The sequence below is a fragment of the Erinaceus europaeus genome, chromosome 2 (assembly GCF_950295315.1).
Source record: "Erinaceus europaeus chromosome 2, mEriEur2.1, whole genome shotgun sequence".
Classification (NCBI taxonomy): domain Eukaryota; kingdom Metazoa; phylum Chordata; class Mammalia; order Eulipotyphla; family Erinaceidae; genus Erinaceus; species Erinaceus europaeus.
In genome coordinates this window covers 36,380,145-36,398,812 of record NC_080163.1, presented here as the reverse complement: position 1 = coordinate 36,398,812, position 18,668 = coordinate 36,380,145, and the positions used below count along the sequence as shown (strand labels likewise).

The 18,668-nt window shown below is 49.1% G+C and overlaps 1 protein-coding gene across 4 annotated transcripts in view; it reads left to right on the top strand.

Moving 5' to 3' along the window:
• Window positions 1-18,668, top strand: part of FSTL4 (follistatin like 4) — a 491,259-nt gene that overhangs the window by 414,925 nt on the left and 57,666 nt on the right. For all 4 annotated transcript variants that reach the window (XM_060178083.1, XM_060178087.1, XM_060178096.1 and 1 more), the window contains exons 7-8: window positions 1,772-1,938; window positions 17,782-17,902. In XM_060178083.1, coding sequence (XP_060034066.1) covers window positions 1,772-1,938; window positions 17,782-17,902 — 288 coding nt within the window. The remainder of the gene's footprint in view (window positions 1-1,771; window positions 1,939-17,781; window positions 17,903-18,668) is intronic.

Genomic DNA, 18,668 nt, shown 5'->3' with positions numbered 1-18,668 from the left:
GCAGTGAATCTCCACTGCCTGGGACTCATTACAGAGGTTTGTGCCCTGAGCAATAAGCCTCCTGACTCAGGGGTTGCACAGGCAGCCAGCAGAACATGACTTAAGAGGGAACTTGAAATGCATCACTTGAATGTTTGTAAAATATTATGCCAGCTATGTCTGCATCAATCACTCCAGGCTTATCTTTCCTCTGGCGGGCTCCTCCACCAGGATCACATTTTTCCTTTGTGCTCCCATCCCCTCTCCACTAGCCCATTGCTTCCTCTCTGGCTTTATTTCTATGTTCTCCATTTTTCATTCAGCCATCCAACAAGCCCTGATAAAGCATCTCATGTCTATCATGTTTATCACTGAATGCTGGTGGAGGGGCAACCTTTGACAGAAGGGGTCCCACCTTACTGCACCTGTCTCCTTCACCTGTGTCCCTTTCCTGTGAGGGCCTGCATTTCCAGGTCACAGCTCAGGAGTGTCCCTCTGAGTCACAGAGCTCAGCCCTTAATTCTGTGCCTTGCTCTGTACCAGGCAGAGATGCACAGGTCCCAGCAGAGATAAGAGGGCTCCTTGTATTTTCAGGCACCCCAAAACAAGCCTTCTTTCCCACTCCCACACATCTCATGTCCTAACTGGCTGCTGCCCCTAAGTATCCTGGGTTGCAGATTTTAGGGACGTTCAAGGGAGTGGTGTCTTATCAATGGGTGACCCTTCCTCCAAAATGTTTCCACTTTTCACATTTGATTGAATCTTTTAATTTTTTTAACTTTTTTATTATCTTTGTTTATTGAATATAGACAGTCAGAAATTGAGAGGGTAGGGGGAGACGGAGAAAGAGAGACACCTGCAGCCCTGCTTCACCACTTGCAATCTTTTAATTTTTTTATAAATTCTGAGAATTTTTTTTACATAGAGATAGAGAGGTAGAAAGGGGGGAGGAGAGAAAAAGAGGAGAGAGAGAGAGAAATCAGAGCATCAAAACTTCCTTCCTTCTATGCAATGGTACCTGGGTTCAAGCCTGGGTTGTACACATAGCAAAGCAGCACACTGTCCAATTTTGCTGACCCTGTGAATGTTTTCTTTAAAAATATCCTGTGATTGCAGAGAAATATTTCAGACCTTCCCTTTTGCCTAACGAATGGTCAGTCTTAATGCCAGCTATCTAGTATAAAATGGCAGGAATTAATAATTTGTGCAGCCTGAAATACACTTCAAAAAATTAAGGCTACAGGGCATGGTCACTCCAAATTCAAGTTCAGAGAATCCTCAGACAGAAGCAGACCTTCAAAGGTCAGACAGTTCATTCCCCAGACCTCAGACAGCGCAACCTTTAAATTGCCCCCAGATGGAGGAGCCGGCCTGTCGGCTCACCCAGCAGAGCCTGACTGCATTTAGCAGGGCCCAGACTTCATTAGGCCCTGGGAGCCCCAGGCAGGGCATCCCACATCTGGCTCCCTGGCCTGTGTGCTGGCCCAGGGCCCTGACAGCTTGTGTTCCAGGCTCAGCTCCACTCTGGAGCCCAAGTGCTCCCCTTGCACTCACTGTGTTCCCTGACTGCCAGAGCCCTCTGAGCCCCTGCCATGTGTCACAGCCCCTCTCCTGAATGAAGTCCCCCTTGAACATTTAGCCTGCATATTGTGGAGAGTTTACGGGGGTCCCCAATTCATGAGGGTCTCTGCCTTAGAGTGAGTCCCCAAACCCACTCGCCGCCCACCCCACCCCCACCCCACACCCATGGCCCCCAGCCTGCAGCTGACCCCCTTCTCCTTTTCTCCCGCAGAGGTGGTTCAGCTCAGCCTGGCCCCTGAGGACAGAGTCAGTGTGACTACGGTAACCGTGGGGCTGAGCACAATGCTGACCTGTGCTGTCCATGGAGACCTGCGGCCACCCATCATCTGGAAGCGCAACGGTCTGGCCCTCAACTTCCTAGACCTGGAGGACATCAATGTAAGTCACTCACAACTGAGCCCAAGCCAGTATGCAGGGAATTCGTGTGCAAGACGATGGCAGTGATGGCACTAGAGGGCCTGGTTTTCACCTCTCATGTTCAGTGCCTTTGAGCCTGTTGTCTGGTGGCTGAAGGTACCAGGACATGCAGATCCCCCACAGCCTGACAGCCAGATCCTGAATAAGGGGCCTATAGCCATGCTACCCTGAACACACCCAGACTCTTCTGAATAAGGGACGGTGTACTGACAGGAGGCCACTGCAACCAGGGCAGGAGCTCTCAGACAGGTCACATCTGGTGGGGAGCAGATTGTGAAGGAGTGACCTTATCGGGGCTCACTTGGTTCAGAGGAAGGGGCTACACAAGTTGGCAAAGCAGAACCAAGCAGCAGACACTGAGCTGAAAAAGCATCTGGCTGAGAACTCAGGGAGATTCTGGGCTCTCTTGAAAAGTTGGATGTGGGCAACAAGCTGCAGGAACCAGAAAGCCCTGCAGGGAGGCAGCAGAGAGCCTCTGGGCTAGGGAATATTAGGGTCAGGTTGGGAGCCTTGCTTGCTGCGTGAGAGACTCGAGTTGAGGAAAAGTACTCTGAGACCACACAGCTCACCATGACCAGCAGAAAGAGTTCTAGATTCCAGAGACAGAGGCAGCCTGGATTGAAATCCCAGTGTCACCGACACTGACTTTAGGACTCTGTGCAGTTTCTTAAACTACTGACCCTGAATCGGTCAATCTCTTAAAAAAGCAATGTAGGGCCTGGAAGTGGTACACCCAGCACCCAGTTAAGCGCACATGTTACCATGTGCAAAAACCTGGGTTCAATGTCCCTACCTGCAAAGGGGAGGCTTCATAAACAGTGAAGCAGTGCTGCAAGTCTCCCTCTCTCCCTCTCTCTCTTTATCTCCCCACCCCCCTGCTCCACCCCATTTCAAGTTCTCTCTGTCCTATCAAAAGAAGAGGAAAAAAATGGTTATTGAGAGTGGTGGAATCATTGTGCAGACACCAAACTCCATCAATAACCCTTGTGGCAATAAAAATAATTTAATTTATTAAATTATTAAATACAATCATTAAGTTTAATTAATACAAATAATAGAATAAAATTAATTAATTGAATTGAATTTTTTAAGCATCCCTTCTTCTGTGCTTAAAGAACAAATGTAGTCATCCTAGTTTATCCATGGGCCCTGGTCTGACACCAGGGGTGAAGGGACTCTCAGAGTTTATATGAGAAGACAGTGACATTTCCTGTGATGGATGCTGTCAGGATAATCTGCCAAATTCAGCTAGAGTTGCAGGAATGTACGTTCCAGATAACGAGGGGCCCTCCAGGCAGGCCAGTGACTTAAAGAGGGGAGCGTGGCTCAGAGAAAGAAGTTCTGTGCTGAGGGGTCAACTCCCACTGACATCTAAGGTGATTGGGGAGGGAGCTGACTTCAGATGTGTGACCCCCATCAGTTAGCTAGGATATACCCCAAAAAGGTCACTTTGGACTGCAGAGACAGGACACCATTCCAGTCACCAGCCCCGTCCTCACTGGAGCGAGCTGTCACAGGCTGCTTGAGCTCCCAGTCCCCAGAGGTACGCAAGCTCCACCTACTCAGGGTCAGCAGTGTGGCGACCACCGACCACCAGAAGGCAGCGAACCCCTGTGACCTTTTAACCTCTTTCCAACTCTGAGTCTATGGGTGGTGAGGAGTTTGAGGTGAAATTCCACAGAAACCATCCAAATTAGGGTGTTACTCTATCTGGGTCCCTTTAGCTGTGCCCTGGAGATTGTTGGGGGAGCATTAGGGAAACGGATCCACTCTGGAGGGTCCATCCTGTACAGAGCTGAGCAGGAGTCCTCTGCCCCTAGCCTGGTCACAGCAGACAGGCTTGGTTCCTTATGGCTTTCCCCACTGTGGCCAGTAGAGCTTGCATCCTCCCGTCTCTTAGCATCAGTGTCGGCAGATGGCAGGCAGAGTCCTGGGTCTTCTGGGCCTCAGGTGGCTAGGGCTTGTCTGGGCTCCTTGTAAGGGTTGGTTGTACCCTAATCATAAGTACTAGGGCACATCTGTATGTGTACGTGTGTGTGTGTATTGGAGCGCAATGGTTTGTGTGTTCATGCGCAGGGGATGTGCACATGATGGGGTGCATAGGTCAGTGTGAGGCCCTTGCAAGTGTGTGTGCATTCGGGTGCACAGGTCTGTGCTGCAAAGGATCTCAGTGCAGAGTTGTCAGCCCTGTCTACCAGAGGTGACTGACTGAGAGCTGGGGCAGGTCTGCACGTGCCCCTTTCAATGTCTGTGTGTGTTGCCTAGAGCTACGTTTTTTAAAAAGCTAGAAAAAAGGCATAGGCAGAAATCCTCTTAATGCACTTGCCATCAGTTAATTAAATTACTGAGCGTTTCCCCCTCCCTCGAACATGCCTCCAGCGCCAACTCAATTGCATTTCTACTTTCCACAGTGAGGTTAGTAATTTGGGTAATTGTGGGTACAACTAGAGATTAATGGGCTCTCATTACCACCAAGGAAATGCTGCTCATGGTCAAGGCAGCCACCCACAGCTAGGTGGGGGCTGGCGCTAGCGTCTCAGGGACCCCCTAACAGGTTCTGATGCCAGCAGAGCCAGGCATCCTCCGGTGTTCCAGGACTGGTACAGAGGCGAGCTTTGCTGTGCTGTGCTGTGCTGTGCTGTGCTGTGCTGTGCTGTGCTGTGCTGTGCTGTGCTGTGCTGTGCTGTGCTGTGCTGTGCTGTGCTGTGCTGTGCCGTGCCAAGCCTTTGATACAAGGCAAAGCCAGGAGTCCTGGTCTGGTGCACACAAAACAAACACAAAACACACTCACGATTCCCTCTACCTTCTTGTACATATGAGGTTTGGGGCAAAGGGATGAATCCTGATCAAGCTTGAGGGATAAAAAAGGACTCAGATTTAAATCTCAGCTTTGCTGTTAATTAATTGAGTGATCCTGGAAAGGACACTTGACTCCTCTAAGCCTCAATGTTCCCATCTGTGAAATGTGAGAAATAATAGTTGCTACCTCCTACAGTTGTAGTGAGGATTCAATGAGGAGACCCATGTTAAGTCTTTTTTATTTTTATTTTCTATTATCTTTATTTATTGGATAAAGACAGCTAGAAATTGAGAGGAGGGGGTGATAGAGAGGGAGAGAGATAGGGAGACACCTGCAGCACTACTTCACCACTTGTGAAGCTTTCCCCCAGGAGACTGGGACCAGGGGCTTGAATTCATGCCCTTGCACATTGTAACATATGTGCTCAACCAGATGCACCACCACCCACCCCACCCCCATGCTGAGTTCTTAGCACAATCCTGGGCTATTATAGTTTTCATTATCACTACTGCATTTATTAATATTATCATCATCGTTATTATTACCAATTCTGCTGCTCACAGCTTACAGCACCAAAGTCGAGAGCAGCATTCCAGGGAAATTCCTCAGTCAGGCACATCACTGTCTGCCTCACCAGGTGACACACAGCAGGGCTTCCTGAGTGGCACCACACTCTGGGGACAGCGAGAAAATCATCTCTAAGGGGAAATCAGGCCATCGAGAGTAGAGCCAAGCCACCAGGTTCATGGGACTCTTTCTTAATGCAGCACCAGGAAACAAAGCAAGGACTCTGCACGTGCAGAATGCCACAGAGCAGCCTCTCTGTCCCCAATTTTTTATTCTTTCTTTTTTGAGAGAAGAAGAGAGAGCAGAAGAAAGACATTAGAGTAGAGACACCACAGTTCCTCTCAGCCATCTGTGGAGCTCCCCTTAGTGCTATTCCTGGGACTCCCAGTGATGCTTGGGTTTGAACCTAGGCTCTCAGGCTCAGGAAGGCATGCCCTCCATTCAATGAGCTATCCCCTTAGCGGATGCAGGTGGTTTTCAGGAAAATTTTATTTTATTTATTTTTGGACAGAGACAGAAATTGAGAGGGAAGGAAAGAAAGAGGGATGGAGGGAGGGAGAGAAAGAAAGAGAGATGCAGCACTGCTTCACTGCATGTGAAGCTTCACCCCCTGCAGGCAGGAACTGGGGGCTTTAACACAGGTCCTTGTGACTGTAACTTGTGTACTCTACTAGGTGCTTCACCTTCTGACCTTGGGGTATTTCTGAAGCAACATTGTTTAAGGGAGAGCAGCCCAGAAGGAGCAAAGCCTAGGGGTTGATAGGTTCCCAGAGCCCCCTCTGTCTCTGCTTGAAGCTCTGCCCTCGTGATCTGAGATTTAACAAACTCCCTAGTATTAGTGTTGTAATTAGTGACTGGCACAGAATCACTGAGCAAACAGTGAAGCTGATCAGCCAACAAAACCCAGGGCGGGGAGATTAGCAAGCCCTGAGAGGTGTGTGTGTCTCCCTGCTTTGTCGTCTGCATGAGACATCTTGATTGGCAACAAAATATTAATCACTTTTTTACTACTCTCTTAATGAGAAGCTTTCATGGGCAACAAAATATTAATTTATCTTGTCTTATCTGTTAATGAATTCCGTCACAGAGCTATTACAGAATGCCGTCCTAATGACACATGTAATTAAACTTTTCTGACTTGCAAACATCAAGGATAGCTTGAGCATCAGAATAATGTTTGATCAGAAAGCCAATGAACCCCTCCAGCTTAGTGCCAAGGGACAGGAAGCAGCTTGGATTTCTGGGGATCTGTCAGTCTCCAGAGCATCCATGAGCCACCCAGTGTACATGCAAGCCTCTGGACTCACTTATAAAAATCCAGCAGTACTAAGCCATAGGCCTGGGCCTGAGCCAGGGCCAGAGCCTGAGTCTGGACCAGCCTGAGCCTGAGCCTGGGTGTGAGTCTGAGTGTAGTCCTGAGACAAGGTCCCAGCCTCAGCCAGGACAGTCTCCCTAGCTGAAAAGGGGAGAAGTAACTATGCACAGAACCACAACCTGGGACAGCAGGTTCTGTTAAAAGGAAGGAGTCAGTTCTGAGCCCAGAGGAAATTCCGCTCAGAGGTCAGCAGAGAGGGTTAAGTCAGAGAGGATTTGACAAGACAGTTGGAGCCAGAACATGACACGCTAGGTCTCGGAGGTTCACATCAAGCACCCTAGTCTTCACCTGTGGGCAGTGGAGGCCTCAGGTAGAAACATAGTCAGAGGTGTGTCCTTCAGAATTCCTGTCCTGAATTACATGTGTGTCCAATGAGGACCCCAGATGAGTGGAGCCCTAGGGTTCCAGCGTCTGGAGAACCCTACTGGTTCAGCGGGGTCTTCCTTTACACCAACACCAACAACCCCCCCAACACACACACACACACACCATGGTCCCTATCCAGTCAGAGCAGAGCAGGGCAGAGCTCCAGGCCTCCCTGGGGTCTCCCTCTGTATAGTTGCAGCTCAGGTCACAGAGTCCTCCCTTCTCAGGCTGGTGGGAAGTTCCCTGCAGACCTGGTGGGACTCTTGGGGGAGCCTGAGCTCCAGTCCCTTTGCAGGAGGCCTGGGCTTGCCCCCAGCAGGACTGTAGAGGGGCCATGCCGCCACCCTACCTGGGAAACATAGCCTCTCCCCAACAGAGAGCAGCATTAAGGACTGCAAGGGCAACAGCTCCCTCCTCCCCACAAGCAGCTGCTGTGTCTCTCTGCAGGGGGCACAGGATTATGGCACCTCCTCTTGTTGGCTTGGTGAGAAATCAATAGTCTCCACTCACACAGGAGGCCCTCAGAGCCAGCAAAGGGCAGGGCTGTGGCCTGGAATTTGTTGATTTGCAGCATGGACTCTTTACAAAGCAGCTGTGGTTCTGGCAGCTTTACACCTACCCTTTCCCACACTCACCCCTCAGGCATCAGGAGTCACCCAGCTGCCCCCCTCCTCCCCTCAGTAGCTCAGCTGGGGAAGGTCATGGCAGCACTCAGCTCTAAGGGGAGACTGGGCCCAGGACTGAGCTTGAAGCCCTGTCTTCAGGAGGACCTTGGCTAGCAGAGTAGGAGCCCTCAGCCCCAGGCTGCTCACCCTAGCCAGCCTCCCCTGGCCTGTGGCCTGCTCTGTTCTGACAACAGAACTCCCCCACCATCTCTTTTCCTAGAGGTCCCATCAGAGCTTGTGGGGGGAGCTTGTCCACAGGCAGCAGGCTTTGACCAGCTTAGCCCAAGGCCTCCCAATACTGTGATAAGGTGGGACTGAAGCAGGGACTTATCAGACGGATGTGTGGGTCCTACACAGAAGCCAAAAAGGCTCACGCCCATCTGGTACCTCACTTCTTTTTTTATTTATTTAAATTTTATTTATTTATTATTGGTTAGAGACTGAGAAACTGAGAGGGGAGGACAAGAGAGAGAGAGAGAGACTGAGAGACATGCAGCTCTGCTTCACCACTCGTGAAGCTTTCCTCCTGGAGGTGAGGACTAGAAGCTTGAACCTGGATCCTTGCACACTGTGCTGCTGTGTGCACTTAACCAGGTATGCCATCACCACCCCCAGCACCTCATTTCTTCATCTGCACCAGAGCCTGGTCTTCCCCAGAAGCTACCCTGCTAGCCTGAGAGCTGTGAACCACATATGTAAGCTGGAATGGGTCATCTCAGAGCCAGATGCACCCCAGCCTTTGTGCTCAGAGTCCGTTGAGCTGGAGGTGTAGGGGAAGAACCTCCCAGCTTTCTATAGAAACTGAGCCTTCCAACTCGTTGCTTGTCAGCCCCCCCACACAGACCCGGCAGAAGCCCCTCAGCGTGATGTGCAGGGCTGTCCCTAAAACCCCTCTTTAGGTCTCTTCTCCATGATGATGTCACCTGATCTCCTTTAATCTTTGTCTTCTCTACTGAGTCTGATGGTCCTCAGGAGCAGGGGACCTGCCATGAGAGGAGCAGAAGCAGTGAGAGGACATCCCCCAAAAGCACGGAAAACAGTCATGGCCAACTGACCCCTAGAGGATGTTAGTGCTGGTGTTTCTCTCCAGGCAGCACTAAATGCTGCCCTGGAGGCAGGGGCAGGCCAACTTCTCTGTGTTTGTTACTCATAAGCACCACCTCACTAAACCCTTGGTGAGGCCTCTATGAGCAAGGGGGGGAAGGGTGTGTGTGTGTGTGTGTGTGTGTGTGTGTGTGCAAGTCAGAGTCCAGGAAGCTGCCAGAATCTGAGGCATCCTTACTCCTGTCAGCCCATACCCAGCATCTGAGGTTGGCAACACCTTGAGGAGGTCACACTGTCGGGTTGCAGGGCAGGGGAGCGAGAAGAGACCAGGAACTCATTGCAGAGTGGGAACGCAAATCTTTATTCATGCAGATGCCCCAGAATTGGGTGTAAGCACAGCGGTTTAGGCCACGTGGAGCTAGCAAAATGGCCACCTCCCACTATGCCCACCAGCCCTTCTCGGGGTCAGGTCGCAGAAGAGAAAAGAGAAAAAAGAGAGTGAAAGCAGAAACGGGAGAGGCTTTTATGGGAGAATTCCAGATGGGATTGGCTAGGAAAGGGGTTAGAGCGAGGCAAAAGGCATGTTGGGAAGGTGGAAGTATCTTTAGCGACTGTTGCAATAGTTTTAACTGAATTAGCAATACCCTGAGGGGATAACATGTTGGAGATCTGTAAATAATGCTTGCATGGAAATATAGTGGTTTGTGGGCCCTGCCAATGTTCGACCACATCTGCACAATTTCCCAACATCACACTTGACTGTGCAGGGCTCCTCCGGGGCTCTGTCCACTTAGGACACTGCCTGTGTGTGTGGCACTTTGATTTTCTTTGGTCCTGGGTGCCTGCCCCAAAGGGGAGATGTGAGAAGTCTATTAAGGCAGCACATGGAATTTCTGGCCAGGGTACACTCATGCAGAAGAAACATTTTTCTACTGTATTCTAGAAAGAAAGAAAGAAAGAACGAACGAAAGAAAGAAAGAAAGAAAGAAAGAAAGAAAGAAAGAAAGAAAGAAAGAAAGAAGCAAACCCTGTCTATTTCAAAGGACTTAAAAGAGCCACTTTTTTCCCCCCTACTTTCACCAAAACTCACTATTTGGGGCTTTCAGATGTTGGCAGGTAGAGTACAGTGATAAAAGCAAAAAAAAAAAAAAAAAAAACCCATTAGAAGAAAATATTGGTGGCCGTGTTGAAAGGATGTATTAAAAGGTTCCCTTTCCTCCCCACTCCTAAGTGGTGTAAAACCAGGAACAAATCATTCTAATGAAGCATATGCTCTCAAGCCAGTTCTTTGGAATGGAGTTATTAAAACAAGAAAGAAAGAAGACCAAAAGAGAATGATTTAGGAGCTCATGACTCATTTAATTTTTATTGTCTTCAGATGAGCCAGTTGTGAATCCATTGTAAAAAGATGAGAGGCATTTGATTAGCGTGGAGAGTTGTTTGCAATGTGGATAGACCCTGTTGTAGGTTCAGCATTAAAATAATCTCATTAAACGCTTGGGTACATTTTGTTTTAAAATCTTGGAAAGCACTAGGTTTGAAGCACTTAGAGGTTTAGGCCAATTCTCTCTGGCTTCTGTTGTCAACTCTGGCTGCAAATAAACATTCAACTTCTTTGGAGCTTTGGGCAAGCACAAACCACTAGGAGTTGTGTTGGCCAGAGCACATCAAGAAATGGGGCGGTGGGAATTGTGTGGAGTTGTACCCCTCCTACCCTATGGTTTTGTTAATTAATCCTTTCTTAAATAAAAAATAAAAAATAAAAAAAAAATAAAAAAAAAGAAAAAAAAAAAAAAAAGAAACGGCAAAAAAAAAAAAAAAAAAAAAAAAAAAAAGAAATGGGGCCCAGCCAGGTACACTAGCTTGTGGAACTTACAGGGGGGACTGTGCTTCCCCAAAGTCCATTTCCAGTTTTTCTTTTTCAGTGACCTCCTCAGGGCCACCAAACTTTGCTTGTATTACTGGTTTCAAGGCTTCACTGAGACTCTGGGTCTACTTCTGACCCCATCTCTAAGGCTCAGGGCCCATCAGAGAGCTGTTTTTTTTTTTTTAATTTCTTTATTTGGGGAATGAATGTTTTACATTCGGCAGTAAATACAATAGTTTGTACATGCATAACATTTCTCAGTTTACATATAACAATACAACCCCCACTAGGTCCTCTGTCATCCTTCTTGGACCTGTATTCTCCCCACCCCCACCCCAGAGTCTTTTATTTTGGTGCAATATGCTAATTCCAGTTCAGGTCATCAGAGAGCTGTTTTTATCATGACCCTGAACACAGAACCTCAAGACGCAGGTGAGCACCTGCCATGCCTGAGCCACCCATCCTCCACCCCTACCCCCACCCCCACCCCTTGTGCCAGGTCCCTTGCAGGGGAACTCTTGACTGCTCTCAGGCTTTATCTGGTTCATGCATCTCCACACTTGTACAAGCAGGTCTGCTAAGATCAGTGCTCAGAAGTGGAATAACTGCATCCCAGGGTGGCCATTTGGGGTCTGACAGAGCCTGTTCAGTCTCTCTCCAGAAAGGCTACGCCAGGCTGTGCTCCTTCCATCCATGGATTAGAGTCTTAAATAGACTACCAGGAGAAAATTCATGATTGCAAGCTTCCTTGGCCCCTGAAGTAAGCTGCAAACAGAAATATAATCCAAATGTGACTGGGTATAACTTCTACAGCTGCTCAGGATTTGCTTCAAGTTGCAGGAACATCTTTTCTCTTATTTTGTTGTTGTTTTAATGTATTTGTTTAATTGCTAGAGCAGAGGCAAATTGAGAGGGGAAAGAGAGAGATACTTGCAGCACTGTTTCATCACTCATGGAGCTTCCCCGCTGCAGGTAGGGACAGGGACTTGAGCCCAGGTCTTTGCACATGGTAACATGTGCACTCAATCAGATATGCCACCACCCAGCCTCCTAGGGACCCCCTTTTCTTTTTTTTTAAATATTTATTTATTTCCTTTTGTTGCCCTTGTTATTTATCATTGTTGTTGTTGTTGGACAGCACAGAGAGAAATGGAGAGAGGAAGGGAAGACAGAGAAGAGGAGAGAGATAGACACCTGCAGACCTGCTTCACCGCTTGTGAAGCGACTCCCCTGAAGGTGGGGAGCCAGGGGCTTGAACTGGGATCCTTGCGTCGGTCCTTGCACTTTGCACCGTCTGCACTTAACCTGCTGTGCTACCATCCAACTCCCGGGACTGACTTTTCTAAGAGGAATCAGAGCAAGAGGGCTGGCTCTGCAGAGTAGCAAGCCTGTCTTATGTGAAAGCTGTGGCGTAAGCAGTACAGGCGAGGATAGGGGCTGCCAGCCAGCACCTGGGGGTAGAGCATCTCCACGTGGGCATGGATACCCCCAGGGTGGGCCTGGTCTGAATAGTGGGTGTGGGTGCTGGCGTGGTAGAGACATTGAGAAGGGTGAGCCCTCGCTTAGTTGCTGTGCGTGGCTCAGGATCCAGGTGCTCTGTATCCAAATGTCAGTGTGACTAGGAATCCAGGGTTAGTGACTTCTGGATCAGAACTCCTTGAGTTGTTGGAGCAGAAATGCTTTCCACATTCTGTCCTCCCCCCAACAAGTCAGGGGTGCTCCTGAGGAGGCAGGGCTGGAGGAGCTCTGAGTAGACATGTCTGCCCTAAGGCTGAAGGAGTGAGACTGACGGCATCACTGACCTAAACTTCTAAGTCTCTCTGGAGTCCTTGCAGCTACCATCTCGTGACTAAATACTCAGCGTTGATAACTCACTTTCCTATTACTTAGAACTGACTCACAGGTATCAGTATGACAACATCTCCCAGCCCACCTCTGTGGCAGTGTTGTTTAAAACTTAAGTCTTGTTTAATCACTCGATAAAGGGCAGATACTTAGAAAATAGCTTTTTAAAAAGGCGAAAACCATGTCTTTTAAGTAAAAAAAAAAATTGTCTCTTTCAAAAATGAAAGTTCATCAATGCAAAGAATGGTCTAATCTGGCATCTGTTTATTTCTGGAAGGAACCTTGATTTTGCTAATACATGTCTATGCATCAGAACAGAGAACAAAGTCATCCATAAAAAGACAATTACAGAGACACAATCAAGCATTGATAGCAGTACTCAGACACATCCCAGAGAACATTCAAGAGAGGAAGGATTGCAGATTTCATTTTATGTAGCTTCTTATAAATCAATTTTTAAAGTAACTTCCTCAATCCAACGAGGTAAATTTCATTTCTGTAGCCAGTATTCATGTTCCAGAAAGCAATATGCACTTTGTTCTATAATTATATGATGCCCATTGTTTTAGCCCAGAGGCATTATTTTATTTATTACAGTCAGGTTCTCCCCAGAGCCTAGTCCAGAGCAGGTAGCAAGTCTGTTGCTGAAAGCAAAGCCCTGCCTCCTCCATACCAAGTAACCACCCAAGGGTTGAGCCTTTGGTTCCAGAATGCTGACTGAGGAAGATAGACTGAGAGGCTAAATGACTTCGTTAGAAACTCACCAGAGTCAGCCATCTAGTCTGCTCTCTGGATCTCTCTCTCTCTCTCTCTCTCACTCTCTCTCTTCCTCCCTTCTCTCTTTCTCCCTATCATTTTTATTAAATAGGACAGAGAGAGATTGAAAGAGGAGGGGAAATAGAGGGGAAAAAGACACCTGCAAACCAGCTTCACCACTTGTGAACCATCCCTCCCCCCTGCAGGTGAGGAGCAGGGGTTTGAACCCAGGTCCTTGCACTTGGTAATATGTGCGCTTAACCATGCATGCCACTGCCCAGCCCCCCAACCTGCTCTTTTTCTCTTCTACCCACTGCTCTGAGAGGATATACTCTCTGGTGAATCCCTCTGTGGGACACAGCACAGTGGGGCCAGGGCAGACCCACGTGGCTGAGAAAGAGACCAGCAGCCTTCTGCCTTCCAGCCAGCCACCTCACTTTGATGCCATGACTCATCCTTATGACCTGGAGGGACCCTTAGGTAGGAGGTAGGTGCCTCAGCTATTAAACCCAAACCCCAAACTGGCCAAAACTAGGACACAGTCCCTGCTGAGAGCCAAGTTCAGTACTTAGTACAGTGCACTCAGTGTATATCTACTGAGGGTCCTGTGTGCCAGGCCCTGTGCTAGGCACCAGAGACAAGGTAGGGAGCACTATGCAGAGACCCTCCTCCTGAGGAGCTCACATCCCAGCAGGGGAGACAGGTACTAGCAAGGCAAATACAACAAGCATTTGCCAGATGGTGTTGAATGCCAGGATGAGGGGCCAAACTGGGAGGGAGAGGTGGATGCATGTCCCAGATAGGACCCCAACAGCATTTTAACAGATTTGAGGGCAGAGAGTAAGTCAGAGTCCTGCCCCTCAGGGAGAAGGGGATAGGAAGTCTCTAAGGGGGCAGGCGACATCAGTGCAGCTGCAAGAGGTCACAGTGCAGGAGAGGCTGAGCTACGGGGAGAGGTCGGAGCAAGAAGGACCATGATCTGCTTGTGGTGTGGAGGGCAGTGGTAGAGGCCCCACCATCCCCCAGAAACAAAGATGATGACCTGGCCATGTGGTAACCATGGAGGGCCAGAGAGATAGCTCACCAGGGAAGGCACCTGCATTGCCATGCATGTGACCCAGGTTCAAGCCCCAGCACCATGGTGCTGTGGGATCTCTGCAACTCCCTATCTATCTATCTATCTATCTATCTATCTATCTATCTATCTATCTAAATGAAAAAGTAACCAAAATGGTACATATGTGAGGCCCTGGTTGAGAAAGAAAAAAAAGAAGGGGGAGTGGGGAGTGGTGTACTTGGCTTGAGTGCACATGTTACAGTGCACAAGAACCCAGGTTCAGGCCCCAGTCCCCACCTGCAGGGGAAAAGCTTCACAGGTGGTGAAGCAGGGCTACAGGTGTCTCTCTGACTCTCTCCCTCTCTATCTCTCCCCACCCCCTCGATTTCTGGCTGTCTCTATCCAATAAATAAATATAATAAAATAGAAATTGTAAAAAAAGAAAGAAGGAAGGACTAATACATTGTGAAGGGGTGTCGGGCTAGCTTCGCGGGTGGGAGAGAGAGATGACCAGGGACTCATGGCTGAGTGGTACACAGTTCAGTCTTTATTCATGTGGAATGCAGCGCAATCTAAGCTATCTCTAATCACAATCTTGTCCTTATATATCCTGAGGCGGAAGAGTCAGGTCCGAAGAGGATGTACGTAGGATAGGGGGTGGGGAGAAGGGAAAAGCGCGCAAAACAGTGAGGATTAAACCAATGCCCTGGAGGCAGGGTAGTGCTTAGTTAACAGTGGTTATATAAATAGAATACAGTGTTAAGCAGGGGGGATTAAACCAAAGAAACAGAAGGGGTCTTCGAAGCAGAATTTAGAAGCAGACCAACAAAGGGGAATGCTATATTCTCACTCCATGGAGACTTGGATTTACTTGCTTTTATGGTTTTTCAGGTTGTTTGTTTTTTCTAAGGGTTAGCCAAGGCTGTGTACCCTACATTTCCCAACATATGACTAGCTGGCTATTATTGGGGATCACTCTGCTGTTGATCTGTGAGCACCTCAGCCTCAGGGCAACCTAGGAGCCAAGGGACACTCAGCTTGAGTGAGTGATGCAACCCCATGAAACTGGCAGCAAGATAGGACAGAGAGGGCTATGATGTTGACAGCCCTCTGTGAAGGGACAAGGCCAGGCTCCCTGGAACAAGGCTCCCTGCCAGCAGTGCCAGTGCTGCCTTTTGGGATGAGCGTGGTCCTTGGAACCATCAAGTTTGGAGTTAAGGGATTTCCCAGGTCTGAGCTGTACCCAGCTTCCCAGCTCAATTTCAAGATGCCAGCCCCACTCTGAGACTCCAAGCAAAAATATCTTTTTTTCTCAACTTAGGTTTTGACACAGGAAACTGCTTAGACTAGAAATATGTCTGTCCCAGAATTGACTAGCCATTAACTTTTCATAAGCATCTCAGGTCTGAACCCTTTATGACTTTGTTATGGTGCTAGACAAATCAGCTAGCTGGTGTTTTATTTTTATTACTGAAGCTTCCACCAGGTGATAGGAATGGGGCTTTTCTTGCACAGAACATTTCAGAGAAAAGGCATCAGGCTCCTGTGGCCTGCTCCTGTGTTCTGCTCCACTGGGGCGCACTGCCATCATTTTTCCTGCAGAGCTGAAAACAGGCGGCCTAAAGCCACCCCCACCTTCCTGCTGCTGCCCCACCTGGGCCTGCCCCCCCCCCAGAGGGGTGGTTGCCAGAGAGCATCTTTAGAAGATTACTGTTGTGGCTGGGCCCTCTGGGATGGGAGCAGAACAGGAAGCTCATGAATGAGGACTGAGAGCTGTCATGTGGCTGCCCCGGATGCCTTGTGTCATTCCAGGTGCTTCTGAGAGAGAAGGAAGCCTAGAAAGCACCAGGGATGGAGGCAGGATGCTTTGGGGTAACCCCCAGGACACTGAAGGGGTGTTTGCAGCTTCTGTTAATAATGACAAGGGAAATATCACTTCCATGTGTCAAATGACCCACATGGAACACTGACTGATGCACATACATTCTCCCCCCGTCTACCCCTATCACCCTGGGAGGCCAGTGGGCCACAGGGACTGTCCTCCAAATACAGGTGGAGGACTCAGTGCCCAAAGGGACCCCCAGGTATTTGGCCAATGGCAGAGCTCCTGCTGAAGCCTGCATTTCCAAGTCCTAGTGTGGGCTCTCCCATTGCTTCTGGCAGCCTCCAGGCTCTGTTTGCCCCCACCCCCACCCCCAGCCCCCACAGCCCAGCACCACTCAGAGGTGTCTTCTATCTGTAGCCAAGCCACAGGAGGGGTCTCTTTGCAACCAACTCATTCTTTAACCTGTCTGTAGTCTGTACCCACTCCACTCCCGGCCTGTCTGCAGCTGGTGCCTGGGTGAGTCCAGCATTGTCAACAGTGCCGCCAGAGAGAACAGTGACTGAAAAGGTCAAGAGAGCAGTTTGTGCTCCAATAACCATTCTGAGGGCCCTAATAGATATAAATCCCCCCTCCTGCCCACTCATCTCCTACACACTGGCCAATCCAGCCCCACACTTTGAGGCTGTAGGGGCCACAGAGGACACAGGCCTGTAGGCCGAGCCTCACCGGAACCCCAGCCACAGCCTTCCTGCCTGTCCCTGGGGGTTTAGTTCCTGCCTCTAGGATTATCTGGGACTCTGCAAACTGACCAACATGCTCGTTAAGCAAACTACAACTCACAGGTCAAATACAGCTCAACCTCTATTCTTTTTAAGTTCCACTTATTTATTTCAGCATATAAAGCCACTATACTCCAGTGTAGGCTATGGTGAGAACTGAACTGAGCCACCTCCCTGGATGCAAGTCTTTTGTTTTGTTGGAGATATATGTAAATGGGGTGGCGGTATGGTTCAGAGCCTGAGGCTCTGAAGTCCCAGGTCCACTTTCATGCACCATAAGCCAGAGCTGAAAAGCTAAGCAGTACTCTAGTGTCTGTCTGTCTGTCTGTCTCTCTCTCTCTCTCTTTGTGTGTGTGTGTGTGAGAGAGAGAGAGACTTTCTGTTTCATTAAAATAAAATTAATTTTTAAAATATTTCATTGGAACATAGTGACACTTGTTAGTCAATGACTAGTTTCATGCTATGAGGCAGAATTGAGAAGTAGACAGAAACCTTAGGGCCCACAAGACCAAAAAGTACTTGCTAGTTGGAACTTTAAGAATAAGACGGCTGATAGGCAGGCACAGCCTGGTCAGCCAGTCAGTGCAGGTGCTGGGTAGATGGGGCCGGGTGAGCCCATTTGTTGGAAGCTGGGGAGCCTCCTGGGGGAGGGGAAATAGTGCAGGTGAGGTGCAGTGTCCGGCAGGTAGCACAGACACAGCCAGTGTTTCCACTGCACAGTCCCGCAGCAAGAGGCCAGCAGAAAGGAGAGTTCCTACAGCCACAGCGTATCCATTTTCCCTGAAAACTGGGACTCCGACTCCTCCCCATCCTGCTCCATAAAGAAGCCAACGTCCTTGTCTTCCCCACCTCTTGCAGGACTTCGGCGAGGATGACTCCCTCTACATCAACAAAGTGACTACCGTCCACATGGGCAACTATACCTGCCACGCCTCTGGCCACGAGGAACTGCTCCAGACCCACGTCCTGCAGGTGAATGGTTAGTAAATGGCTCGTGCATGCTTCCCCTCCACGCCTCCCCGGAGTGTGGTTAAGAGAAGCCCTCGCCCCTTGCTCAAGTCTGTCTTCCTGCATATCTGACTCCACTATGCTAGTCTCCCATAAGTCAAGAGGAACAGAGCTTGTGAACTTGCTCCTGTGTCCAGCTTCACCCTTAGGGCCATTGAGAAAATAAACCCTGGGGTACAGAGAGAAGGGGGGATTAACAGACCACACTCAGCAGCTATTGTGGAACTTGGAGTGAGCCCTAAGGTGACATGGTGGTGGGCCGCTGTGCTCTGGGCTCTGGTGAGAAACAGAAACTGTCAAAAGCTACCACCCCTCTCCCAAGCAGCTGGGCCTCTGTCACTTAACAATTGAGGGTGCTCTTTTCTCTGGAGGGAACCAAGTCCCACCTCCTTCCTCAAGAGTCTCAACTCATTCCAAGCTGAGACAGAAGCCAAGCAGCCTGGGAGGCTTTCTCTGATCATCACCAGTCCCTGTGGTGTTTTATAGGAACCCTCCTGGTAACAGTGCAGACAGCATATCAGCTTATGTTTTCCAAGCACTTAACTCCAGCCAGTCCCCCTGGGTTATCGCTGAGGCTTGGTATCTGCATGTCAAATCCACTGCTTCTGGTGGCCATTATTTCCCTTTTTTGTTTTCCTTTTTTATCTGCTAGGATAGAGAAATTGAACAGGGATGGGATAGAGAGGGAGAGAGAAAGACACACCTGCAGCACTGCTTCACCTCTCATGAAGCGTTCC